At 37.1% G+C, this 24,209-nt stretch overlaps 7 protein-coding genes across 10 annotated transcripts; 2 read left to right on the plus strand and 5 right to left on the minus strand.

The window, feature by feature from the left end:
* Nucleotides 1–3,512: 3,512 nt before the first annotated feature.
* Nucleotides 3,513–5,256, minus strand: LOC106648499 (lysocardiolipin acyltransferase 1-like). The gene is made up of 5 exons (XM_023458465.1): nucleotides 5,005–5,256; nucleotides 4,711–4,918; nucleotides 4,300–4,622; nucleotides 3,989–4,232; nucleotides 3,513–3,913 (listed from the first exon to the last, which is right to left on the minus strand). The coding sequence occupies exons 1-5, from the start codon at nucleotides 5,203–5,205 to the stop codon at nucleotides 3,732–3,734; spliced, it is 1,158 nt and encodes a 385-aa protein (XP_023314233.1). The 5' UTR covers nucleotides 5,206–5,256; the 3' UTR covers nucleotides 3,513–3,731.
* Nucleotides 5,257–5,410: 154 nt separating this feature from the next.
* LOC106648500 (lysocardiolipin acyltransferase 1-like) lies at nucleotides 5,411–7,156 on the minus strand. Its single transcript, XM_023458464.1, has 6 exons — nucleotides 6,800–7,156; nucleotides 6,521–6,728; nucleotides 6,142–6,464; nucleotides 5,820–6,066; nucleotides 5,556–5,757; nucleotides 5,411–5,483 (listed from the first exon to the last, which is right to left on the minus strand). The coding sequence occupies exons 1-5, from the start codon at nucleotides 7,034–7,036 to the stop codon at nucleotides 5,579–5,581; spliced, it is 1,194 nt and encodes a 397-aa protein (XP_023314232.1). The 5' UTR covers nucleotides 7,037–7,156; the 3' UTR covers nucleotides 5,411–5,483; nucleotides 5,556–5,578.
* Nucleotides 7,157–7,321: 165 nt separating this feature from the next.
* Nucleotides 7,322–12,104, minus strand: LOC106648538 (lysocardiolipin acyltransferase 1-like). The gene is made up of 4 exons (XM_014365484.2): nucleotides 11,666–12,104; nucleotides 9,822–10,561; nucleotides 9,495–9,741; nucleotides 7,322–9,397 (listed from the first exon to the last, which is right to left on the minus strand). Exons 2-4 carry the CDS (start codon nucleotides 10,533–10,535, stop codon nucleotides 9,219–9,221), a joined length of 1,140 nt encoding a protein of 379 aa, XP_014220970.1. The 5' UTR covers nucleotides 10,536–10,561; nucleotides 11,666–12,104; the 3' UTR covers nucleotides 7,322–9,218.
* A 1,038-nt stretch (nucleotides 12,105–13,142) lies between these two features.
* On the minus strand, nucleotides 13,143–16,638 carry LOC106648646 (regulator of microtubule dynamics protein 1-like). 2 transcript variants are annotated; one of them, XM_014365699.2, is made up of 6 exons: nucleotides 16,489–16,638; nucleotides 15,304–15,495; nucleotides 15,035–15,235; nucleotides 14,598–14,815; nucleotides 14,284–14,522; nucleotides 13,143–14,220 (listed from the first exon to the last, which is right to left on the minus strand). In XM_014365699.2, the coding sequence occupies exons 2-6, from the start codon at nucleotides 15,489–15,491 to the stop codon at nucleotides 13,951–13,953; spliced, it is 1,116 nt and encodes a 371-aa protein (XP_014221185.1). In that variant the 5' UTR covers nucleotides 15,492–15,495; nucleotides 16,489–16,638; the 3' UTR covers nucleotides 13,143–13,950. The 2 variants fall into 2 exon arrangements, with proteins under 2 accessions (XP_014221185.1, XP_014221186.1); XM_014365700.2 differs by lacking the exon at nucleotides 16,489–16,638 and adding an exon at nucleotides 15,615–16,355.
* Nucleotides 16,639–16,987: 349 nt separating this feature from the next.
* LOC106648648 (UPF0184 protein C9orf16 homolog) lies at nucleotides 16,988–17,640 on the plus strand. Its single transcript, XM_023458462.1, has 2 exons — nucleotides 16,988–17,210; nucleotides 17,305–17,640. The coding sequence occupies exons 1-2, from the start codon at nucleotides 17,087–17,089 to the stop codon at nucleotides 17,472–17,474; spliced, it is 294 nt and encodes a 97-aa protein (XP_023314230.1). The 5' UTR covers nucleotides 16,988–17,086; the 3' UTR covers nucleotides 17,475–17,640.
* LOC106648647 (pyrimidine-specific ribonucleoside hydrolase RihA-like) lies at nucleotides 17,528–19,589 on the minus strand. Of its 2 annotated transcripts, none has more exons than XM_014365701.2 (6): nucleotides 19,176–19,589; nucleotides 18,793–19,042; nucleotides 18,545–18,725; nucleotides 18,354–18,470; nucleotides 18,142–18,278; nucleotides 17,528–18,058 (listed from the first exon to the last, which is right to left on the minus strand). In XM_014365701.2, exons 2-6 carry the CDS (start codon nucleotides 19,015–19,017, stop codon nucleotides 17,699–17,701), a joined length of 1,020 nt encoding a protein of 339 aa, XP_014221187.1. In that variant the 5' UTR covers nucleotides 19,018–19,042; nucleotides 19,176–19,589; the 3' UTR covers nucleotides 17,528–17,698. The 2 variants fall into 2 exon arrangements, with proteins under 2 accessions (XP_014221187.1, XP_014221188.1); XM_014365702.2 differs by having other exon boundaries at nucleotides 18,793–19,095.
* On the plus strand, nucleotides 18,596–24,166 carry LOC106648649 (kinesin-associated protein 3). 2 transcript variants are annotated; one of them, XM_023458461.1, is made up of 15 exons: nucleotides 18,596–18,721; nucleotides 20,515–20,632; nucleotides 20,693–20,855; nucleotides 20,916–21,122; nucleotides 21,199–21,335; nucleotides 21,419–21,749; nucleotides 21,823–22,001; nucleotides 22,060–22,326; nucleotides 22,392–22,610; nucleotides 22,738–23,029; nucleotides 23,105–23,209; nucleotides 23,282–23,367; nucleotides 23,447–23,645; nucleotides 23,711–23,813; nucleotides 23,879–24,166. In XM_023458461.1, exons 2-15 carry the CDS (start codon nucleotides 20,615–20,617, stop codon nucleotides 23,892–23,894), a joined length of 2,322 nt encoding a protein of 773 aa, XP_023314229.1. In that variant the 5' UTR covers nucleotides 18,596–18,721; nucleotides 20,515–20,614; the 3' UTR covers nucleotides 23,895–24,166. The 2 variants fall into 2 exon arrangements, with proteins under 2 accessions (XP_023314229.1, XP_014221190.1); XM_014365704.2 differs by lacking the exon at nucleotides 18,596–18,721 and adding an exon at nucleotides 19,974–20,227.
* Nucleotides 24,167–24,209: the final 43 nt, after the last annotated feature.

The raw sequence follows: 24,209 nt of genomic DNA on the forward strand, positions 1-24,209 counted from the left end.
ACCCTTTTTGCAACAATTTTATGTTGTGGTTCATTAATTATTACACAATTAATCATTACATATTGTCACCTCAAGTCATATTTTTTATCACATAGTTTGTTACATACATAAATCTCATTGTAATACACTTTTTTCATGAACTTTATTATGTGATTCGTTAGTGAATTAACTAGGATTATTCTCAGTTATTATACGTTTCTGCACTTTGAAAACTATATTCTTTATGCAAACTTAGTTTCATTTTCAGCTTGAACGCCAATTACGTTCTATTTTTACATCAACAAACTCAGACTGTCAAGATAATATTAAATTATCACTTTTTTTGACCGATTAAAAAAAATCTTGTATTACAAATCTCATATATCATACATTACTGTCCTAGGTGGCAAAAAATAGAAAAATCCCAGAGTACATGTAATTAGCAGCCTGGGCGAAGCTAAGACAATATAAGACGATCTCTGGGGTTTTCTTTTTTTGAGAAATAGGCCTGTATCATACATGCATTTTTTTTCTTCTTTGGAGCTGTCTTATTGTGTCTGTTGGTTTGCCAATTATCGAAATTTATCAAAAGTTAAGTAGTTTGCCCATTCGATACAACAATTCTTTTGAGGTAATGAATATAAATTTTGAGTACAAATTTTTCATTAAATATTTCGAAAAATTTGAAAAATGATAGATCCATGAGGGCCAAGAGGGGTAATATTTTCAGGATTTTCATTTGTCAATGTACTCTTTAAGAATATAACAAAGTTTTAACTACATTTATATCATGTTTGTCATGACTTTGCTCATTTAGATATTAATATATTATACGGCCGATTTTCAGTAAAATTGAAGCCAAAAAAAAATTAAATTCAAGGAAAAAGTGCTAGAGACCTGTTTCGATGGAAATTATGCAAATTTCTAGAAAAATAATAAGATTAAAAACGTATGTATTAATTTAAACAATTTCAAGAAAAATAAATAAATTATTATTTAATACAAAAAAAAATTTCGTGAACTTTCTAAAATTTCTCGTATAAACACCATATTCAATCAATAAAACACCAAATAAAAAACTGAAAAACCGAACGTTCTTTCGTACAAAGAATGTTTCATTTCCGATATATTTCACGCATTTTAAATTCATGTACATCCTAATTATATTGTGAAAAAATTTTTATATCAACATCTAATCAATAATAGGTTCACGCAAAACAATTGAAATGACTCGCGAAATCTTGTTTTTCATTTTTATATTTAATGTAAAAAAACACATCGATATTTACACGATGATAAAATATCTACATAAATACAGTTACTTATTTCTACTCTAACTCTTAATGCGCAACCTTGCCGATAATTTTAGGCTGTATTAAGAAAAAGTAGTATTTACAACTAATCCTTATCTTGTTTTTCAACCAAACTCTTTGTAGTAATGATTACTAATGATTCTAATGATACTAAGTAATCGCCTTTGGCTCATGTTATAATCCCTTGTTTTGTTATAAAAATTCATAACAAAAGATGTACTAAAAATATTTCTCATTTGTGGCCTCTTTCAACATATAATCGTCGTTTTTTTCGCTTAGGCGACGACGGTATTAGCTTCTCTTCACTCGTTTGCTCGCATAAACGAAACAGATCTTCGTCACTCATTTTTTCAGCAACTTTGCAGCAGACAGTGTACGGCAGATTTAATTTACAGTAATCGGTCATGAACAGATCGGAGGCAAACAATTCCAACTGTGGTCTTATGAAAATTTTTTCTTTGGATCCTTTTACAAGAATTGTATCGTTTGCTCTAACTCTTATCCAACATTTGATCATTCTGAATCTAGTATAGAAATCTATTTGGAAGCCGGCCGACTGCAATAATTCTATCACCTTTGCAATGTTCAAAGTTAAAGGATGGTTTTTCATTTCAATGTTTGGAAAATGCATGCCAAACATTCGCCGCGCGTTCAAACTTCTCAAGCTCGCACCAAGTTTCAAGAGAGATCGTGTAAACTCCACGTCAAAACGGGCCACTGATAATGGCAAAGGCGTATCTCCCCACTGATTACATCCTTCGATTTTTGCTCGTTTTTTAATAAGCATGTCAACGATCTTATTGGCTGGTTTTTTAAAATCACAAAAGTGGAATAAACGTGGGCACTCGCATGGATACCGCGACCTCGCAAGAGCATGCAAAGGTGTCGAATGGTCGAGGTTCTTCTGGTTTGGGTTCGGCCCATGCTCTAGTAAAATTTGTACAGGCTCAACGTGTCTGTAATAGGCAGCGACAAACAACGGCGAGCACATGCATGTGCTGAGATTGACGTCTACGCCTTGGCTCAAGATACAGGCAAACCCCGTTATTCGCGGGGGTTCGGTTCCAAAAAAGTACCGCGAATACCGAATCCGCGAATAACGGGGTTTTCCTGTAGTACATTACTGCCCTAGGCCGGGAAAAATAGAAAAGTCCCAGGGCACGTGAAATAAGCGACCGAGGCGAAGCCGAGGTCGATTAGCACGTGCACTGACGCTTTCTTTTTTTCCCGGTATAGGCCAGTATACGATTTTACATACCCCGGGCCCGAAAATAACAATATCCCATTTAGCGCAGCAGCCGAGAAATGCTACTTTCGGGCCGCTGGTATGTAAATAGATTTACTGCAGCCACGTCATGCAAGCCGCGTGAAAGTAGGTGTAACCGTGATCTTCCATGTGAATTTCCAGTGAATCTTCCAAAAAATAGTCCACAACTTCCTTGGTCATCTTTCCACTGACATCGTATTCCATGCTATGTTTGTCTTCTTCATATATGTAATGAAGGGCGGATCTACCATCTTCAAATCTGAACTCGTGGATTTTCATCTTGTTAATCTCCTGAAGTAATTTCACTATTTCTAATTGTCTTCGATGCAATGCCAATGCAAAAAAAACGTCCCCACTCGGAAAAAGAATTTTATCTTTCATCAAAAGTTTAACAGTTTTGCGAAAGAGGAAAATGTCGGTGAAGAATCTATCGCTTCGTGGATCAAATAATGATATGTAACCCGTATAAAATTGTTGGCATCTATAATGTCTATATCTTCAATACTTGTGAAAGTATTTATCAAATCCTCCATTTCCCTTTTCTCGTGCTTATTTAAAACGAAAAATTCGTTCCGTTTTGGTAAAATTTTAGAATATGCTCAAATCAAGTTTGAGGATGATATATTTTGAACACTTAAAACTTGGACGGATCAATTACTAATTTCAATTTTATAAGTACTAGATTTTATAGTGGTTGTTGCTGCGTCCAGACTGTCTGTGGGCTTTTGATTGCTTGCTCGCCGATTTGGGGATCGATAGATTCCGCGGTGTGCTGCTGCTTATCTGACTCTGCTACTAGACTTATAATGCCGATCATAACACTACGAACTGACTTCTCTCGGCTCAAAGAACAACTTCGTTGTCAACACCTCCTCTGTACTTATAATAGTAGTGTAAACTCGGCTGTTCTTCTTGCGGGCACGAGTTTTTCGTGGCGCTGTGCCACCTTGCGGCCGAGTCAAAAGCTCCAAAGTAGAAAAGTAGGGAAAGGTGATGAAATGATAATACGATTATTTGTAATTTGACCAAGTTCCCTATTGAGTATAGTTGCCCTAGGTCAAAACTCTCGAGAGCAGAACGCGTAGTAAAAAAATCCTGTTTTCACATAAAACTATAAATAGACTTTCATCCCAGCAATGGTAACCTTGTGGACAATAATTGCAAAATTAAGTTCATGCAGCTCGTTTGTTCTTATTCGACTGTAATTTCGACAAAATTGATTTCCGTCTCCAATACCAGTTCACTTCGAGTCTATCCAAACCGACAGTAAAAGACACGATCTCCACGGTGACGAAGAGGAAAACAGCGTAGATTTGAAAAAGCAGCGACTTTATCAGTAACATCAATACGACAACTGAAAAATAGAAATAAAATCGTCAAGAATTTCCGGACGCGAGAAGATGAAGTGTATATTGACGAAAATACCGACAGCACGAGAATGACCAAAGGATAAAACACAGTGTCAGAGGCGTCCCGTCGTCATCGCTCCTGCATGGACAGTCGAAGCGTTTGTCCTCGTGGAATCGCGTCAGCGACTCCTCCTTGATCTTCCACCTCTGCTGGAGCCAATGCTTCAAACCGATCTCGTCGCGCGGCAGATCCTCCTTGTCGAATCTCCGCACGTACACGTGTATCTCGTAGGGCAGATGGCCGCAGAGAAATCTCTTGAATGGCTGCGCGTAAATAGCGGATCGCGATCAAAGTGAAAAAATAAACGCAACTCGATTCGCGGACACTCACGTTCGGCTCGAGATCGGGATAAGCGAAGGTCAGGTCATAGATGGCGTCGAGGCAATCGATCTGCTGCCAGTAGAGCGCGACGTTGGCGAATCCGGTGGTCCTCGGATGGATCACGTGCCGATAGAGCGGCAGTCCGCGCTCCGAGGCGTACCTGTCCGAGTTGCGCCTGCTCTTCTCCGTGAAGTCCGTGCCCTCGGGAAAGAACAGTATCTGCACCTTCTTGCCGATCTCCCGATGATAGTCCAGGTACTCGACGAACGTGTCCTTATCGAGTTGCCAGTTGCGCTTGAGATAAATCGCCCCCCTCATTTGTCCGAGCGCACCTTCAGGCAACGAAATCGTCGTGAGACGAGACATTCTTGAAATACATATCATGTAAAATGGCAAAAGCCGAGCTGTGTGCGTTTATACCCAAGACAGGCAAGCGTCTCACTTGATCTTTCGCGACGATCCTGAGGTTGTTGGCGTAGGACAGAGGCATGAAGAGCTGATGGGTCGCCGCCGAGCAGAGATCCCAATCGACCAAAGTCCTGTGATTGGAAATCAGGAGGGCCGAATCGGTGCGTTTGATCGGGTCGCCGTACACGACGAACCTCGTGCCGAACAGCTCCAAGAGTTTCTGCCTCAATTTATCGCCAATTTTCAGAGACGTTGGTCAATTTTTTTTTTTTTTTTCTTTTTTTTTGATAAATATAATCGATATACCGTGTTGTGCTTCTCCAAAAACGACGCGATCTCATCGCGATACTTTTGACATAACGCCGGCGACAGGAGTATAGCTCCGATCGTAGGAAACAGGAAGATCAGGATGACCGAGACGCAGCTGATCGACCAGGCGACGATGTACAGCTGAACTCGCACGAATCGAAGCAGCGGCTCGACGGCCTTTTTTACCGAAAAAACCATTTTTCCTTTTCTTTCTTCTTTTTTCAAGACATGCGAAACATGGCAAAATATCAAGAAACTACCCAACTACGAGCGATGACAAGAGCCGCCTCGCAGCTGGTCAATTAGCGACTTGTTATCATCGGTTATATCCGAGGCCGGCCGCATGGAGCCGATACCGTTGCTGCTTCTATTTCAACTATTTTGAGCGTTCGCCTTGATGCGCGGATAATTTAAGGTCTTTCGTTGCCGAAGAGCTGATAAGCGAGTCGCACTCGAATTTTTATTTCAATTTTGAACTGCGAGAGGTTTCACGAATGCATTTATAATTGAATTTATTGCCACTGTATTTCATTTAAAAAAATCGTTACATTTAACAAAGGCAAAAAATTGATCATTCACAGCGGTGGCGTCTTTTGTTTCTCGTTACGAAAGACGTCCACGCAGAGTCCCACTGTATTTGCAAACGATCCAAGCCGCTCGTCCAGTAAGAGGCGGAAAAGCACATGATCGACCAGCCGAGCAGCCACAGGCGAAAGTAAAAAGATGTCGCGAGCAGTGTCAAGAGTAAAGCTGTATCGACAAAAAAAACGTGTGAAGTAACGTGTGAATACATGTTCTTCCAAGCGACTCACTCGAGCAGAAGGTCCAAAAGATCAAGGCCGCCACGAGGGGAGCCCGCTCCTTCGCTTCCGGCCAAATCTCCGAATCGAACTTTTTATACTTGTCGAACTTGTCCAATTGCCGCTCCTTGAGTCGCCATCTCTCCTCGAGCCAAGTCTTCAAATCCTCTTCGTTGGTCGGCAATTGATCCTTGCCTATTCTCACGACGTTGAAATGAATGACTTTTGGCACCTTTCCGTTGAGAAACTCCACGCCGAGCTTCGCGAATCAATTTATTTGTCGCTCGTTATTATTATTATTATTATTCGTCGTCGTTGTTCGCGGGACACGAACCTCCGGCACGAGATCGGGATACGCGACGGTGATGTCGTAGACCGCGTCGAGATTCGCGCGCTCCGAGCGATGCCGAGCCACGAAGCCGAATCCCGTCGTGCGAGGATGCAGAACGCGACGATAGATCGGCAGGCCCATCTTGGCCGCGTAGGCGTCCGACGATCGCTTGGTGCTCGAGTGGTACGAGGTGCCCTCCGGGAAGAGCAACAGCTGACAGGCGGGACTGCGCACGGACAAGTGGCCGAGCGAGCGCGCCAAGCTCCTCCTGTCCTCCTGCCAGTTACGCTTGACGAACACGAAATTGCCCATTTGCATCAACCAGCCTGTAAGAATTGCGCCTGGCAATCGTATTCGCAATTGGTAAGTGAGCGATACCAACCTGGTCCTGGTATGTGTTTCAATGGGTCTTTGAGGATGAATTTTAGCCTGTGAACGGCGACTCTTGGCAAGCAGGCCTGATACATGCCGCACCACCAAAACATCCAGTCGACCTCGGTGCGATGGTTCATGATCAGAATCGCCGGCTCCGTCGCTACTATGCGATCGCCCGAAACCAAGACTTTCGGCCCGAAGATGCCCATTAGCGCCTGATTTGCACATATACAGAGAACGATTTAGACGCGACTATTTTTACGAATTTTTGCTTTTTCTCACTGACAACGGGATACAATTCCCAGTAAGAGACGATCCACTCGATGATTCGATGATACAGAGGCGGATAAACGAGAAGCGTCCAAAAAAGGGGACAAGCGAAGAAGGCGAACGCCGAGAACGTGCTGAGGTACATCAACGAGGTGTGGAGCGCGGTTTTCATCCTTTGCCGCGATCGCGGCCAATTTTTTTCAGCCGCCACAGTGTCGTCGTCGCGCTCCGTTTCAGCCTCCGCTGCAGACATTTTTCCTCGATGATCAATGCGCTATTTCATTTTGCCAAAGACACATTTGATTTTCCAACGAAAATGATACGCGTATTCAATTTGCCATGCGACACACTGAGTATAAAGTCAACGCGACGCGTTCGCTCGACTCTTCTCTAACGTTTGGCTGATAAGCACATTTTTTTTTTTTTTTGACATTCAAATTAGTCGATAAGTTGACAGTGATGCTTACCAACGAGCCGTCTGCGGTCGATCGTGCGACCTATGAATTTTTTCAGGAATAAAAATCAACATAGACAAATCAACACTGAATTTTCCACTTTTATTGGTCTTTACTCAAGTACTCGACTTGCGTCTATTCGAATTACAATAAATTCCTTCGTTTTAATTATTCACATATTTTGTCTTAGACAGTATAATTTAGTCATTTATATATATTTTTTTATCGTGAATTTTTGGCTCGCTCGCGAAAAAAATGAAATTTTTTCTTTGAGCGTTACTTCCTAGCTCGACTTATTAACTCTTATTATTTGGTAGATTGTTTATACAGGTAACTTTTTCAAAATGTCCTTCGTCTCTTTGTTGAATTTATTTTCGATCATTATTTTTAATATCCGTCTATGTTTGCATTCCAATTTGACTAATTCCAAGAATAATACATTTACTCGCAGGTTCATAACCCGCCATTAGAATATCATTCGAGATGCAACGTAGCAAATAATGAAATAACGAGTTTTTATAATGAATTCAATTGCTCGACGCCGTAGATCATATACCTAAGCGTATTGCATACCTATTTCTTTTTCCTTTTGACATCTGCAACTACATTAATTGTCATGTATTTTATGTACAATAAATACCTTAGGATCGAATATCGATAACCAGCTAAGGTCTCTCATTTCTTTGGCACACGAATTCACCTTCTCGTTATACAAGGTGTGGCAAAACTATTGGAACATTACAGTTTGTACACGAGTCAACATTTTGTTTTTATTAAAAAAATACTCGTGCTTTTTCTTTTTTCACGGCGGAAACTTGAATAATTTAAAAAATAGTTTTGTATTCATACTCTGAACATGTTTATCGCTTACGGACTCCTTTTTTTTGCTGAAAACTTTAATTATATAAGTAATTAAAAATCAACGTAAATGTATATTCGGAAAAATCAATTTACAAGAATAGCCTCATTCGTTTACGTACAATAGCAATACTGATTCAAAGGATGACTCGTTTATGAATACATTCTGATTCATAACACATGTGTCTTACTTTGAAAATTTTCTACTTATAGTCTAGATTTTATTACATCGCTAATTTTGCATTAAGTAATCTTTAGTCGATAGTCAGAAAAGTGTTTGTACTGATTTTCGAACGTAGAAGTATATAGGAAACATTTGAACGAACCATCGAAGGTTCAATTTAACTTTAATCGTGGCAGACATTTTTAATTTTAGAATATGTAGTAGGTAGGTTTTACACGAGTAACGAGTTTACAAGTTTTTCATCGTATATTATTATTAATTTCAATTTTGAAACGTAGCAGCTTAGAAAATGCAATTTGTTTCAAATAATTGAAATGGAATAAAAATATTTTATTACACGGAGAAAAATATATACTAGCGTGTTTCTTGACCCTGTTGTATAAAGTACCCATTTGTTTCGAATAGCTCAAAAGTGTGGCAATGATAGTTACAGCAAGTTCGCCTTTTATCGATTAGTAGTCGCTTGTGTATTCATAATTTTTTTCCTCGGTGTAAAATTTAAATTACATTCTCAGGTACGAACGAAAGCCCAAAAAAATCTCTTTTGAAAAATATCAAAAATATCTTGGTAATGGTAAAAAAATAGATCTCGTATCTAACGTTTAGGTGTTTCCTCTTTAAATACTCTCTTCAACAACGTCAATCGAATCGTTTTATAGAAAATCCGACCAAAAGCAAAAGCTTTCAATTCACAATTAATGCTCTACGATAACATTTGTTTTATTTTCGTTGGAAATTAGTAGCGATGCGAGTACACGATTCGGCCATATACATACTCACTCGGTAATAAGCGTAGTAGAGCATCGTTGATTTTTCATCACAATGACGCAAACATGATTTCATTATCACAGTACCGTGTACGAGAATAGCCAGGCTCATTCATTGATTTATTTTTTGTAACGCGCGCTTGTTACTTATCAACGCAGTAATTGCGAAATTTACTCGCGTTTCGACGAGCCCGTGCACTTGCTTAAAAAACACTTCCACTTCCAGTACCAGCTTATTTCGAGCTGATTGAAACCCTCGGTGTAGGCAGAAATGAGCACGAACAGAACGAAATTGGCGATCGTCCAGAGCTGAAACAGGGGCGAGGTAACGAGCAAGATCATCATGAGAGCTGGAAAAAGCAAAAGAAAGAATCGTTGATCATCGATGTCAAGTGGCGAAAGATAAAAAGGAAAAGATTATATATAGATTCGTGCTGTTGCACTCACTCGACAAGGAGGTCCAAAAGAGGAAGGTAAGGATCAAGGGCAGTCGGGGCGACTTTGGCCAGACGTAGCTGCCGACGAAGCTCTTGTTCTTGTGAAAGAGCTCGAGCTGGCGCTCCTTGATCCGCCATCGGTCCTCGAGCCACCTCCTGAGACTCTCCTCGTCCTTGGGCACGTCCTGCTTGGCTATTCGGCGCACGTGAAAGTGCACCTCGTCGGGCATTTTGCCTCGCAGCAGATCCAGCTCGCACTGCAACGCACGAAGAGCACGTAATCGAACGATAATCGAGCAAGCGAGCGAAAGAAAAAAGACGCGTCCGTCGGCGTTACCTGAGGAACGTGATCGGGATAGGCGATGGTGAGATCGTAGACGGCGTCGAGGCGTCCGGCCTGCTGCTGATGCATCACCACGTAGGTGAAGCCCGTCGTCTTGGGGTGCAGCAGCTGTCGGTACTCGGGCAGGCCGTGCTGGGCGGCGTACAGGTCCGAGCGCCGGCTGCTGCTCGGGGTGAAGTCGGTGCCCTCGGGGAAGATGAGCAGCTGCACGGCCAGTTTTTGGGCGAGGAGATAGTCGAGCGAGCGGGCCAGTCGCTGCTGGTCCTCGTCCCAGCGTCGCTTGATGTAGAGAAAGTTGTTGATCTGCATCATCCAGCCGGGGCCGGGCACGTGCTTCACCGGATCCTTGAGGACGAACTTGAGCTTGTGCGCGGCGATGCGGGGCTGGCAGGCCTGGTACATGGCGCCCCAGAGAAAGTTCCAGTCGACCCGGGTGCGATGGTTCATCACGAGGACGGCCGAGTCGCGCGGATCGATGTGCTCGCCCGTCATCAGGATCTTGGGGCCCAGCAGCTCCATCAGGCAGCTCGGGTACATCTCCCAGCAGGAGAAGAGGAGCTCGGCGCAGCGCCGGAACAGGGGCGGCGACACGAGCAGCACCCAGAGGAAGGGGCAGGCGAGAAACAGGAAGCCCGCGATGATGCTGGCGTACCACATGCTCGCGTACGCGATGCCGCGCGAGCAGCGGACCAGCGTCGATCCGGTCATCGTCTCCTCGTCGTCGTCGTCTCGTGCTGCATGTGTATACATGTAATAACGAATCAGTCGGATCGGACGATTGAAATTGCGCATATATATATGTGGCATGTTGCGTGGCTCGTTAGGCCTCTCTCTCTCTCTCTCTCTCGATACCGATATCCGTACGTAACAATAGCCGATTTATTCGAATCGGTAAGTACAGCGTACGAAACCGTATACGTAATCCGCGCGTTACTGTATTGTCATATGTATATAAGGATTTGTAGGCCGCATACCAGTGCATCTCGCTTACATTATATATTTCGTGGACGCGGTAGACAATATTATTATTGACTCTTTGCACGCGTTTACACGATCGTGCTTAATCCTCGTTACTTTCGCGGCGATCGCGGCTATTCTTACTTCTCATCGTGTACCGATCGCCTTTTTTCACGGACACTTGGTAATTCGCCCCTTTTTTTTTCCACGATCTTTCTTCCCTTTATTAAAAGTCGAATTTACACTCCGATAAAATTTCGAATATAAAAATATACATCCAAGTTTTATTAATTGACAAAATAACGAGACGAGTCGTTCGTCTATCTAGAAAAGAAATCTACACTGTGCGGCCTCGAACGCGCGCGCCTTTTTTCGTCGCGACGAACGCTGACTGCTGTTTGTCGCAAGGGCAGATTACACCCCTATCCATCCCTACCCTATATACCTATATATGTGGTAATATCCACGAGGCCTGAGTAGCCTCGAATTTCTCTCTCTATCTCTCTCGACATTGGGCCGTGCAAAACGATGACGCCAATGCGTCGCGAGACTGTGACAAATTCCGCTTGTGATTCTCGAAAAAAAAAAAAAAAAATAAATAAAATAAAATAAAATAAAATAGAAGAGCAGCTGCTCGTACCAAATCGCTGCGGGACGTATGTAAGCACCCCCGCGCTATAGTCGAAGCACATATTATACGCGTACAGCAGCTCTCCTATTTTCGTTTGTATACATTCTATATCTATATATAGAGCATATATATCGGTGCGTTTCGTTAACTAAACAGAACGACCTGAACTCCGCAGCGCGAGATTTAATAACAAACGTATATCAAATATCAAAGTTCAATGATAACGAAAAAAAATTAATCATCAACCTACCGCTTCTGGATTATTATTTACGTTGAATTGGACGCGTCGACGAGCTGCTTTGACGACGACGATGCAGCAGGGGTTGTTGTCGTTGCACCGTCAATCCATCGAGTTGATCGCCCATCGCCGCTTTGAGCTTATATTTACGTAGGACCACGGCAACTCCGGTGCAGTGAATTTGTACAGAGATGACGACTCGCGGCCTTAGGAAAAAAATCACGCGCACAACAACACTGCTGCACAAGCTACTTTGCAATAATTACACGAAGCAGCGAGACTCGAGCGAGACGTAAGCACGAGCAGCAGCGGAATCGCGAGTTTTAGGTTCTCCACGCACCACCACCTGGCTTCCCTCTGACATTATGCCAGGGGCTTCTCTCTTCTCTCTCTTTCTCTTTCTCTCTATTGTATCTCGGGGCTCGATGTACTACTGCACAACTGCTGCTGCTGCTGGTTGGGCTCGCGCATTCGGAGCTCGCGACTACGATGCTCTAGCCCACGAGTCGTGTACGTGTGTATCTCTACATGCAGTGCTATACACATATACTTATAACGGACATAGGCGCGCACGACCACTGGTTCTCCTATATACATTATACATACACGCGCGCATGCTTCCGCCCTCGCGTAGCGCACACATTATATACAGGGGTAGATATATATAGTAAAGTATATAAAAGGCGGGGTGTGGAGGCGCAGCTATATATATATACAGCGTTGTAAGACGCTGGTGGTGGTGGTGGTGGTGGTGGTGGTAGTGGCATAGCACGTGCAGCGCACCATTGGATGCTGCGCGCAACTATATAGCGTAACGATAAATATAGGCGAGATACGCGCGCGGGGGCTGCTTCCCTCCCTTTTCTATATACAACGGGCCAGTCGACTTTGGCAGCTGCAGCTTGTAAGAGACTCGACGTCTCTCTCGACTATAATATCGTCATCCCTATGCATCTGCGCCGGCTATTGGACCATAATATTGATCCGGTTCGCGCGCCTGTTGTGTATGCGATATCAGCGCGTCTGTTACACGTAATATGCCAATTTCGATCGGCTTATATGCACGCGGCTCGATCCGATCGACGCTGCAGCAGCGCGTCCAACGCGTTTCCTCGCGATCCGCTAATGTTACGATCGATCTCGAATAAAACGTCCCCAGCCGATCTAATGCAATCGGTTCGTTTTAAATTTACGATCTCGCGACTTTCGAATACATCCGTGTATCTGATTGATGCTTCAGCATTATTCGAGCCCTACTTTTACCGCCCCTATCCGTTCTATTTTATCACTTGAAACACAATTACGGTGCCTTTCATTCGATATATTACTTGTTGATGGTTAATTTTCACTTCGTTCTTCTGCTTGAAATAAAATTATCAAAAAAATAGCGTTGATTGGCGAGGAAACAAAAATTAATAATAATTTATGCGTTACGTTAAAACAAATTTTTATCAAACTTTTTTATTTTATCAATGATATTTAGTCGAAATATAAAAAATTACGACCCTAGAAGGTATCATTCAATAACAATAAATTTATGTAACTACACGTCTTGACAAAACTTCACGAGGCTTGACAAGCCAAACAATTAGCCATTGAAAGATAAACAAGTTACATGAGATTTTGTACAGATTTTTTTTAGTACTTTTCTACCTAAGAAAACGCATCCCTAAAAAGTATATTTTCAAAGCTTCGATCTATCAATGTCAACAAAAAATCTGTTTTTCCAACACCATTTAAATTTAATCGATCTTACTTAAACAATCATGCAACCGAAAGTATTGTACAAAATTCACTAATATTTTCTTGAATATAGGAAAGAAGTCATGTAACATAAAATAGGTTTACAACATGTAAAGTAATTAAAGCATTTCGCATTTTTTTAAAAAGTACTCATACCACATGAATTTATATACTTAAATCAAATCATATAAAACTCTCAATTTCATTGAGCTAGAAGTAATTCATAAAATTCCTGCCTAAGAACCAATGAAATTTGTATCTTTACATCCAATTTAAGAATTTTTGAAAAAATTGACGACAAATTTTTATCAATGAACAATTTGTTGATGCAATACATTAATACTCTTTGATGACACTTCTTTTATACTAAACAATGAGAAATTTTGAAAAAGTTTTCATGATCAATGTATGTACACAATTCAGACACTACACAAGTTTATCATTTACTATCACCACGTACTGTTTCATATATACTCTTATATTACATTCACGTTTAACTACTGTTACAAATGAATAACACTTATTCACACATGGAATGATAAAATGCACCCTGTCTATGTACAATAATCGGAATATTTCTCCAAAAGTTTATTTGCTTCAATTTGATATTTAGTTTCTTCGTCTGTATTGCTGTCAGGACACTTACTTATTTTTTTTAACCATGGTATAGCTTCAGAATATTTTCCCATGGCAATATAACATTTACTAAGTAACAATGAATTTTCAAAGTGATGCTTTTCCCCTAATTTATCTGCAGTTTCAAAGTGTGGAATTGCATCTTCAAAAGTAGCGCTTGGAACCTCAGAAAATAAAGTGGCTGCTACCTGTTAAATTCAGAAATGATGTAAAATAATTTGAAACATACATTTATTACAAATTCAACTTACTTTTCTCTCAATCCAACTTAAGCCTGATAATTCATATTTAAATCTGCCTAATAAATGGTGTAAATAACAATCATTGGGATCTAATTCAAGAGCTTTTAGCACATAGTCTTGATACTGATATCCAGCTTCGATTTTTTCTCTCGTTGGCAAAAATGTACATTTCAAACCAACCATAATGGCATACCATTTGTATAATTTAGCGTGACAAATGTGTATAACTTTTTCACATGCTTCGCAGCCTAAAAATTGAAGGAAAGATATTATTTTCTTTAAGTAAAGATTCAAGAACTCCATTGAATTAAACAAAAGCCTACCTTCAAATAAGTAGGCTTTAGCCTTTTCTGGATTATCTTTTTGTGCATTATACATATTATAACAAGCCCTTGCGAATCTCCAAACAATTTCCACATCATTTGAATTTTCAGTTAATAAATTTTTTAGTTTAATATATAAAACTTCATGCGAATTTGGGTCCTCGTTTTCTTTGTCAAGTTCTAGCAATTCTGGGTCTTCGCTTGTTCCATTGGTAGTCCTACGGCACTAAACATATAATATCTGCCTTTTTACACTAGAAATTGTTTGCATGGTTCTCTGATATCATTGAATTGCTACAAAATCTTACAATATAACGAGCAAAGACATTAAACGTTACAGCTAGCAAATGATTAAAAATTAAAAATAATTGTATCTAAAAAGCAATTCAAATTCAACAGAGGTACAAACAACATTCTCAGTAACACTAAATATATACCCATTATCAGCTTCCAAAGGATCAATTTCATCATCCGAACAATCGAAAAATTCATCATCTCCAAAATCTGTACCAGTTGTATAAGAAAATGTATCTATGTCAACATTATCAGTTTCTGACAGTGTATTTTCTTCAGTATAAATTTGTCTTTTGGCTATTCTTTTTTTTCTATTTTTCTGTTGCAAAAGAATTTGTTGTGCTCTGAAAAAAATAGAATGAATTTATGATTCCGAAAAGTGTTTTGTAATTGATATTTTTAAAATTGTTACCTTAGTTCTTCTAATTCAGACTGCAATTCTGCAACCTTACGATTGACTTTATCAATATTTCTATTCATGCTCGAGTGCTGTTGACGTTCTAATATTTTATTATAAACCATAGCTGCAGCTACAGTTATCACTCCAATTGTTGCACCAACTGCTGCGGCTATCAAACTTGATTGTGGTAAGGAACTCATGGTACTGTAAATGAACAATTATAGTTTAATTTGAAACCAATCTTTACAAGAAAAGCAGAATTAATGGAGTATTTAGAGAAAAATAAGTACTCTTAAAATTATGGAATTTTCATGATCATTTACCTTGAATTTTGGAATATTCAAAACGATGACTAAAATTAAGGTTTTCAGAAATAAGTGAACCAAACTTAATTAAAACAGTCTTTCGTTGAATAAAATCACAGATTTTAAAAGAAGGAACTTTTGGAAACAATATTTGGCATCAATGTTATAAGCATTTCGTTAATGTATACTGAATTTGAAAGGTCAATTTATCTTTGAATTACGACCTAATCACAATCAAGACATGTAATCAAATGATGTTCCGAAAATAACAATCGTGTACAAGTATCTTATCAGTTTCAGTGTTACACAGCGCCGGTTTGAGCACATTGAAATCTCAAAAAGCAAAAGAAAAACAGATCGCACTCGATCTAGCCAATGTGGCCGTAGGCGTACACATTTAGAAACTAAAAAGTGCAACTTTCGTGTCTGGCTGGCACATCTTGAAGAGAAACTTTCGCCTGTACGGCATTATTTCCAATGTGAGAATTGCTAAGCGGTGATTTGTACGGGCGAATAATAATCATGACCCCGTTTTTTCACGAAGCAAAACTAAGACATGCGAGCATGGCGCATTGCTGATTGGAATAGCCACACAAGCGCATTTCAGTCCGCTTAATACGGGATGAAAACTGAAGAGTCATCGGACGGCCGAAAAATAATTTGCATTTGCTAATGTATTATACGTTTTTTTATAAAACGATAATCTTGAGTCAGTTATTGCATAATTACGGCTTTAATGCAAGCTTAACGTACATAATAACAGAAAATACAACCTAACCTCGCATGGAAATAAATTCGTTGGAAAAGCATATCCATTTAAAACGATGTTTATTTTTTTTAATATATTAAAAATTAAGTTGAATTTTTTTCATTCTAAAAGTTTATTACTCACCTTTCGTGAACTTTGGTGCATCACATGAAATTTTGAAAACACTAAAACCTATTATCGATCACCAACGTAATTGATCAAAGTACTGAAGGTACGGATATGAATACGATTAGAGATAACACATTTCGTTCATTCAATTCATGTGTTAATTTCCCGAACGAAGACAATTTGATCCAGTTTATCTCGAATGGTAAATAATAAACACAAAAATAAGTACGATTGGTACATTTTTCAAGCCGTGGTAATTGATTAGCAAACTTATGTTATTGTTAACTTCACACCTTGTCGTTCGCAACTAAAAAATAAAGAACAAACGTTCGATCAAGTTCTTCGTTCGCGCTGTTGAAAAATTCCAAGAAATTAATCGATCACTGAAAATTTAAAAAGTACCGCTCTAAGTTTAAGCCTCGTTCTCATTTGTCGCCGAAACACGCGCTATGTTTTCTGATAATTTTCCTTGCTGTCTTAGATATAGATATAGTTTCGTGTCTAATGGATGTCACGTGCAAAAAACTTGCTGTCAGCTGATCAGGCTCGTTATGCTCACTACAGTTTGACGCGAAACATTGATCAAGACACATAAACAAATCAACGCAAAAACATGGTTGTGCAGCCAAACGAGAACGTTGAGCAAAACCCAACAAATAACGACGTGAATAATATTCCCGACGATCCAGAGGCAATGGAGGAGGAGGCGGTGGATGACGTTGATGTAGAAGAACCCGGTAAATACAATATATAATTTATAACGTTGATTTTTTTTCGATGACGTTTGTTTAAACAACTGGATAAAATTAAACACTTCATTATTTGTTTTAGAATTTGAAGTACTTAATGCACAGTTAGATCAACTCGCTGCAGCCCTAGATTCCATAGAATCCAAAAATGACAATCTCTACGTTGAACTAAAAGAGCTGCTCGAAACAAGTAGGCAAGCCAGGTGTCAATTTCAGGCAGCACAGGAATCACAAACAAAAGAGACATCATAATTACTTTCTTCCTCCAGTGTGGTATAAAATAATGTAATTAAAAGATCTTTACGTATGATAATGTTAATATATTTTATTGATGTTACTTATTTGATTATACTAGTTAACAACTGCTGTAAAAAAATTGTGTTAAAAAGTATTATTTTACATTCCTAAATAACTTTGATTGTTAAAAATTTAGGAAAAATAAAAATTGCCAGTTTGTTTTTTTTATAATAAATAAATTACCAATTTAAAAGTTCTCTACTTTTTTCTGTATTAGGATCAGCAGTGAAAATCATTAAATCTTTAAAAAGTTCATAATTGATCTCTTCAATGATATAAGCATTTGGTTCATTCATCATTAAATGATCAATTACTACTTGTCCCCTGGTTCTTTTACCATTGAGCTCAATGTCAATATGATACATTTTTATACTTTTGGCAATGTCTGGTCTAAGGAAAAATGCACTCACAAAAGCATCACAAGGCCTATAGAAAGGTACTTTAATTTTCTTGTCTTGATCATAAATTGCATCATCAATTGTACTCAAAAAATTATTAACAGGATTGTTGATTTTTCCTACAACAGTTTTTCTCCATTCCTAAGATTTAATATGCAATGTTAGAAGTGAATATATTGTTATAGTAATATAGTAAATTATCAATTTGTCACAAACAAACTTACATGAGTAATTGTTGATCTCATACATGTTTCCCACGGTAAAAGATATAAATTTTTTTTTACATTGCTCAGTACAATATGAACACTTTCTGGATCAGCATAAAAATTAAATTCTGCTTGAGAAGTGGTATTTCCAACAGCTAAAAAATAAGTAGATATTGCAGTTATTAAAAGAATTTTATGTTTCTAATAATTGATATTTTAAATCCAATTACCTGTATTATTTCCACCCATAACTAAAAATTTGTCTACAGAATTAACAAATTGTGGGTACATTTTCATTGTGAGAGCTATATTTGTTAAAGGTCCCAAGCAAATAACCGTGACTTGTCCTAATTTTCAAATTTACCAGTGAATATAAAAATACAATAAAATTTAAAATACTGTAAACAGACGTGATATTTACCATGATATTCATTTGATATTCTGTGTAATGCACATACAGCATGTTCTTCCTTGAGGGCCCTGATATCAACAGGCTTATTCACAAAAACATCACCTAATCCATCCAATCCATGGAAAGCAATGTTTTTATATTCATCATTCACGTTCAAAAGTGCTGAATTGGCTCCTTTAAAGACAGGTATCTATGCTTGATAAAGATCAATCTTTGTACGCACATTTTTTTTAAATAGTTATAAAATAGAAACTTACGTTCGAAGCATCGCAAACGTGCAACGTTCTGAAAACATTTTTCACCACGTTATCCACGCTGGTGTTGCCATCGACGCAAGTTATCGCGAGCAATTCGATATTTTCCAATTTATGGGCAGCTATCAGCATCGCCAGAGCGAAGACATCGTCCGATCCTGCATCGCAATCAACCACTACTTTTGGACGCTCCTTATTTTTTATCTGGGAACTCTGTTTTTCCGCCATAATTCGTATAACAATGTTTCACAACCTAGTTAGAGATGCGAGTGTAGTTTCAATAAAAATTCCAATGATCCGCAGTTGCTTCGCGAAATTTTATATGAAGTGTTATGATTATTTTCGTCGCGGTGTCAATTAGATATACTTATAAAAATATTATTTACCAATTTAAACTGATATACTCCTCACACGGAGCAAACGATAAAATAATTGATAAAATTGAGATAGATGATGGTAGATTATTGATGAGCGATGCGATTGTCGTTGTTATTGTTGTTGTTGTCATGCCAGTCTTTTGTATTACTTTCGGCAGATCGTCACGCGTCAATCGGTCCAGCCACTATTATGCGTTCCGAACTACACTACTGTACCGGCTTTGACCATGTAGGCCCGATGATGGTGATGGCTGGGAGCAACGCTCTTATGCCGACTGCTAAATACGACGCGACATAAATTATTTCAATTTAAATATCCAGTCAATTCGAATGTCAATTGATCCTATCGCGATCTACGGCGATCGCAAATTTATGTAAGAAAACTTTGCTGACAGCTGGCATAGCCACCATAAACAAACACTAGATCAACGCAGCAGACGATGCTACCTCGATGCTCGTATACTTTTAAATTATTTAGAAAATATCGTTATGACGAATTTCTTGCTTTGAAAAATAAATTTCGATCGCCTCTCTGTATCAAACTGTATCTGCGATAAATTTAAGGAAAATAATTTTTTGCTTTTAATACTAAAATGAGGATCGAATTCAAATGCTTGAATGTAAATATCGATTATGGAAAAACTATATAAAGATAGGGTATTGATCATAATCGATTGAAATAATAAAATAAACGGTCAGTGCATTGAGCACAAATAGAGCTTATCTAATAAAAATTGTTTGAGAATTAATTGTTAACATTTTATTACCCATTGCTCGACCAACTATACTGTTACATGAATGTGTAGCAACGAATTCGCGGAGTTACCAAATAGTCTTGATAAGGGTTGGTAGGGTGACGATCGCGGCTTCCATAATTTGTTACGTTATTACTTATTACCATTAGTTTTTCCATGAATGCTATGTATATTTTTATCGAACACAAAAAATACTTGATTGATATTTAACTTATTTACTTAAAAATGTCTTAAAATTATATTAAAAGCTCAATAAATTGGATATACTTTCCATGCAAATATGGATAAAGCAAGTTTTCTCAAGAAGTAAGTGATTTGACAGTTCTGTAAATCAAAGATCTTTCAATTCTTGATGCTTATTTTTTTTGCGCGCACTAAAATGTAATAGTGGTAAATTTTTTGGAGGTCAATCTCAGTGTACTAAAATTCAGTTATTAAATAAAAGGATTTTTTAAACGTGATATAACCTAAACAAATGTAGAACTATTATTACAGCTACTGCTTACTATCATTAATTTTTATTCATAGAACTATTTGTCAGAGGAATTTTTCATTTTCAACAATTATATTGGTATTTATTTTAATGATTTTAGAAAAATAAGACCTGGAAATCTTGACGTTCATCCAACAGAAAAAGCTTTAGTTGTTAATTATGATGTCGAAGCTCTTATATTGGGAGAACTTGGGGACCCTATGTTGGGAGATCGTAAGGTAAAAATTGTAGTCAGAATCATGTTTTTATATAAAAGGTAATTTTTATATTTTTTAAAGGAATGCCAAAAAATCATTAGACTCAATAGTCTCAACAAAGATACAAATGTTAGACTTTTAGCTATGGATGTAATTAAACAATGTTCTTTGATTCATTCGTCAAAATTACCAGAAGTAGAGCAACTTATTTATTACCTTCAAACCAGACGAATAAACAATGATGGTGACTAACAAAAGTTATTGATATATTTTAATAATATACTAAAAAAATAACAATTTTCAGACAATGAAGGTGGAAAGCGATTTCCTCGACCTATGTCTTCAAGTTCACTGAGTGGAGAGTGTGGAGAATCAGAGCGTGCAAATATCAGTAACATTGATGCTTATATGGAATTATTATATGAAGAAATACCAGATAAAATTAAAGGATCATCATTAATTTTACAACTAGCAAGAGTACCAGATAACTTGCTTGAATTGACCAAAAATGGTAAGAATATTTTTCAAACAGCTAAATAAGAGAACTTAGTATATTATAGAAAAAAAATAACTTGTCATCATTTTAGAATCTTTGTTGAGTGTATTAGCAAGGCTTTTACGGGAGGATTGGAGAAAAAGTATTGACCTTGCGATAAACATAGTCTACATTTTTTTCTGTTTTTCAACTTATAGTCAATTTCATAAAGTCATTGTTGAATGCAGGGTAATGAATAATTTATTTTTAAAGTTTGTCATCGCATTTAATTTATTTTTCATCCAATAAAGTCTTTATGATGTTTTTTGCAGATTGGCTCTTTATGCATGGAAATTGTTGATTATGAGTTGGGACGTTATGATCAGTGGAAAGAAGATTTTGAACAACGTAGAAAGCATTTTGAAAAAACTACTGGAATGTCAATGGTACTTGTTTCAAACATGGAAGGTTCAGATAAAAAATTAAAAAATGTTGAAGATGTATTAAATTCTGAAGGTCCCGTTGAATACATAGTAAAAGGTCATACAGATGAAAAAAATCAGAATGTTTCTGCAGCCGATCTCAATAGATTAAAAGAAGATTTAGAAAAAAACAGAAACAAATTTAGAGGATTAACAAAAAAACAAGAACAATTGCTCAAAGGTTTGCTTATAAGCTGAATAATATATAATATTTGAATACTGAATTATTTAAAGCTATAATATTATTATTACAGTTGCTTTTTATCTACTGTTAAATATTGCAGAAGATATAGAAGTTGAGAAAAAAATGAGAAAAAAAAATTTAGTTGGAATGCTGATGAAAATTTTTGAAAGATCAAATACTGATCTTTTGATACTTGTTGTAACTTTTCTTAAAAAACTATCTATTTTCATAGAAAATATTGATGAAATGGTAATTATTAAACTAGATTAAAAATGAATGAAATTTGATTGATAATTCAAATTTACAGGCTGATGGTAATATTGTGGAAAAACTAGTAAAACTCCTTCAAAATAATCATCCTGATTTAATTTCAAGCATTATGAAACTAATTTTTAATCTGTCATTCGATGTGAAACTAAGAAATAAAATGATTAAGATTGGTCTTTTACCTAAATTAATCAAACTTTTGATACAAGATGAAAGTCAAAGAGTTACTATTCTAGGAATATTATATCATTTCAGTATGGATGATAAAGTTAAAGCTATGTTTACACATACAGAATGTGTTCCATTTGTAAGGATCAACTTTTGCTCTAACATAAACTTTTAAAATAAGTAACTGAATTTATTGATTTTCAGATCACAGATTTAATTTTGGAAGTTGATGAAGATCAAATGCATTCAGAACTGGTAGCACTATGTATAAATCTTGCAATTAACGGTAAAAATGCTGAAATTATGGTTCAAAATAATCGATTGCAAGGTTTGGTAGAAAAATCGTTTAGAATTCAAAGTTCTTTACTCATGAAAATTGTTAGAAATATTTCTCAACACGATTTTTTGAAAGAAAATTTTGTTGTAAGTAATATTAATTTAGAATAAGAAAAAAAGTTTTTAAATATTCAATTAAGTTTTTGGTAAAACATCGAATTTAATAACATCCCCATTATGTAATTATTATACCTTAATTATATTTTAAATAAAGGAATTTATTGGAGATTTTGCTATGGCACTGACACAATCAGATTCTGAAGAGTTTGTTCTAGAAATAATGGGTGTGATGGGGAACTTAACATTGCCCGATTTAGATTATTCACAAATTTTAGAAAGATGTAATCTTATTCCGTGGATACGTAAAAATCTTACTCCTGGTCAAGCTGAAGATGATTTGGCACTAGAAGTTGTGATATTTATAGGTACTGCAGCAGCTGACGAAGATTGTGCAAAATTAATATGTAAAGAAAATCTGCTTCTCTCCTTAATTGAATTATTAAAAGGTGAATTTCGCAATTTTTACTTTTTTTTAGACATTACAAATTTACCATGAACTGAAATATTTTGTTTGTTTTCAGCAAAACAAGAAGATGATGAAATAGTATTACAAATAATTTATGTTTTTTATCAAGTATCCAAACATGATTCAACGCGAGAATTTTTAATAAGTAAAACAAATAACGGTATGAAAATTGAAAAAATAAAAAAAACTTTTGAAATAAATACGATGAATAAATATTGTTATTTTTTTACAGAAGCTCCTGGTTATTTGATTGATCTCATGCATGATAAAAATTCTGCCATTCGCAAAATATGTGATGCTTGCTTAGATGTTATTGCAGTAAGATATTGATTTCTTTCCATACAATTTTGTTCCCATAAACTCTGTGACATTCAAGTTTTTTTATATGAATTACTAGTTTTGTGATAAAGAGTGGTCAGCGAGAATAAAAGTTGAAAAATTTCGCTCTCATAATCAACAGTGGCTGGATATGGTTGAATCAATAAATGCAGATGCCATGACAGTTAGTTTGCCCCTTGCTGAAGAAGATGAAGATAACTATGTACCTTATTTATCTGGAGATCTTTTAAAGCACACCATGCTATTCCCATCAGCAAGTAAGTATTATTTTTTCGATACAGATTAAAAAAAAATTAGCTCTAAAATTAAACACTTATTTTAGATGTTGGCATGAAATTAAAATTTGATGATGGAGATCCATCTGGACTTTCCGATGCAATATCAAGAATTTCACCCCCTGAAGAAATGGGTCGAGCTGCTAGTTGGTAAGTTAGACAATGAATGCTTTTGAACATTGTTCTGTGAAAAAAATAATAGTTTTGATTTGTAGGAGCCTCATGAGTTAATGAAAGTTTCAAAATCTCGCATGTCTACAACTGTGAACAAAAAATTCTTATCATCATTAGCACCACCTGCCTACTACGTTATTGTTGTTTTTTAAATGTTAATTTACAAGGAGTAGATGTATTAGCTTTTGCAACGATCTACTAATGATATATCTAGTCATTAAATATATTCGTCACATACTTGGAAAAAATTTAGTTTTTAAGATCATCATTTGTATTGGAAATGTGAAAACACTGTAGTGATTTACAGAGTAAAATTTTTTATTGCATTCCAGCACATATATCTTAATTATATATAGATTCATACGAAAAATT

This window comes from Trichogramma pretiosum, unplaced genomic scaffold, assembly GCF_000599845.2.
Source record: "Trichogramma pretiosum strain Unisexual culture from Peru unplaced genomic scaffold, Tpre_2.0 scaffold69, whole genome shotgun sequence".
NCBI classification, from domain to species: Eukaryota; Metazoa; Arthropoda; class Insecta; order Hymenoptera; family Trichogrammatidae; genus Trichogramma; species Trichogramma pretiosum.

Bases quoted from the DNA above. Each gene is read 5' to 3' on its own strand.
- LOC106648647 (XM_014365701.2), bottom strand. From the start codon at position 19,017: ATGGCGGAAAAACAGAGTTCCCAGATAAAAAATAAGGAGCGTCCAAAA. The intron at 18,726-18,792 runs GTAAGTTTCTAT...TATCAAGCATAG, and splicing joins ACGTTTGCGATGCTTCGAAC to ATACCTGTCTTTAAAGGAGC. The intron at 18,279-18,353 runs GTAATTGGATTT...CTTATTTTTTAG, and splicing joins TATGGGTGGAAATAATACAG to CTGTTGGAAATACCACTTCT.
- LOC106648649 (XM_014365704.2), top strand. From the start codon at position 20,202: ATGGATAAAGCAAGTTTTCTCAAGAA. The intron at 20,856-20,915 runs GTGACTAACAAA...AACAATTTTCAG, and splicing joins CAGACGAATAAACAATGATG to ACAATGAAGGTGGAAAGCGA. The intron at 22,611-22,737 runs GTAAGTAATATT...TTTTAAATAAAG, and splicing joins TTTTGAAAGAAAATTTTGTT to GAATTTATTGGAGATTTTGC.
- LOC106648500 (XM_023458464.1), bottom strand. From the start codon at position 7,036: ATGTCTGCAGCGGAGGCTGAAACGGAGCGCGACGACGACACTGTGGCG. The intron at 6,067-6,141 runs GTTCGTGTCCCG...TGATTCGCGAAG, and splicing joins ATCCCGATCTCGTGCCGGAG to CTCGGCGTGGAGTTTCTCAA. The intron at 5,758-5,819 runs GTGAGTCGCTTG...TTGTCGATACAG, and splicing joins CTTTTGGACCTTCTGCTCGA to CTTTACTCTTGACACTGCTC.
- LOC106648646 (XM_014365699.2), bottom strand. From the start codon at position 15,491: ATGAGTTCCTTACCACAATCAAGTTTGATAGCCGCAGCAGTTGGTGCA. The intron at 15,236-15,303 runs GTAACAATTTTA...TATTTTTTTCAG, and splicing joins TCTGAATTAGAAGAACTAAG to AGCACAACAAATTCTTTTGC. The intron at 14,221-14,283 runs GTAAGTTGAATT...TGAATTTAACAG, and splicing joins TAAGTTGGATTGAGAGAAAA to GTAGCAGCCACTTTATTTTC.
- LOC106648538 (XM_014365484.2), bottom strand. From the start codon at position 10,535: ATGACCGGATCGACGCTGGTCCGCTGCTCGCGCGGCATCGCGTACGCG. The intron at 9,742-9,821 runs GTAACGCCGACG...CGTGCGTTGCAG, and splicing joins ATCCCGATCACGTTCCTCAG to TGCGAGCTGGATCTGCTGCG. The intron at 9,398-9,494 runs GTGAGTGCAACA...TGCTTTTTCCAG, and splicing joins CTTTTGGACCTCCTTGTCGA to CTCTCATGATGATCTTGCTC.
- LOC106648648 (XM_023458462.1), top strand. From the start codon at position 17,087: ATGGTTGTGCAGCCAAACGAGAACGTTGAGCAAAACCCAACAAATAAC. The intron at 17,211-17,304 runs GTAAATACAATA...TATTTGTTTTAG, and splicing joins CGTTGATGTAGAAGAACCCG to AATTTGAAGTACTTAATGCA.
- LOC106648499 (XM_023458465.1), bottom strand. From the start codon at position 5,205: ATGGTTTTTTCGGTAAAAAAGGCCGTCGAGCCGCTGCTTCGATTCGTG. The intron at 4,233-4,299 runs GTGAGTGTCCGC...ATTTACGCGCAG, and splicing joins ATCCCGATCTCGAGCCGAAC to CCATTCAAGAGATTTCTCTG. The intron at 3,914-3,988 runs GTCGGTATTTTC...TCTATTTTTCAG, and splicing joins CCTTTGGTCATTCTCGTGCT to TTGTCGTATTGATGTTACTG.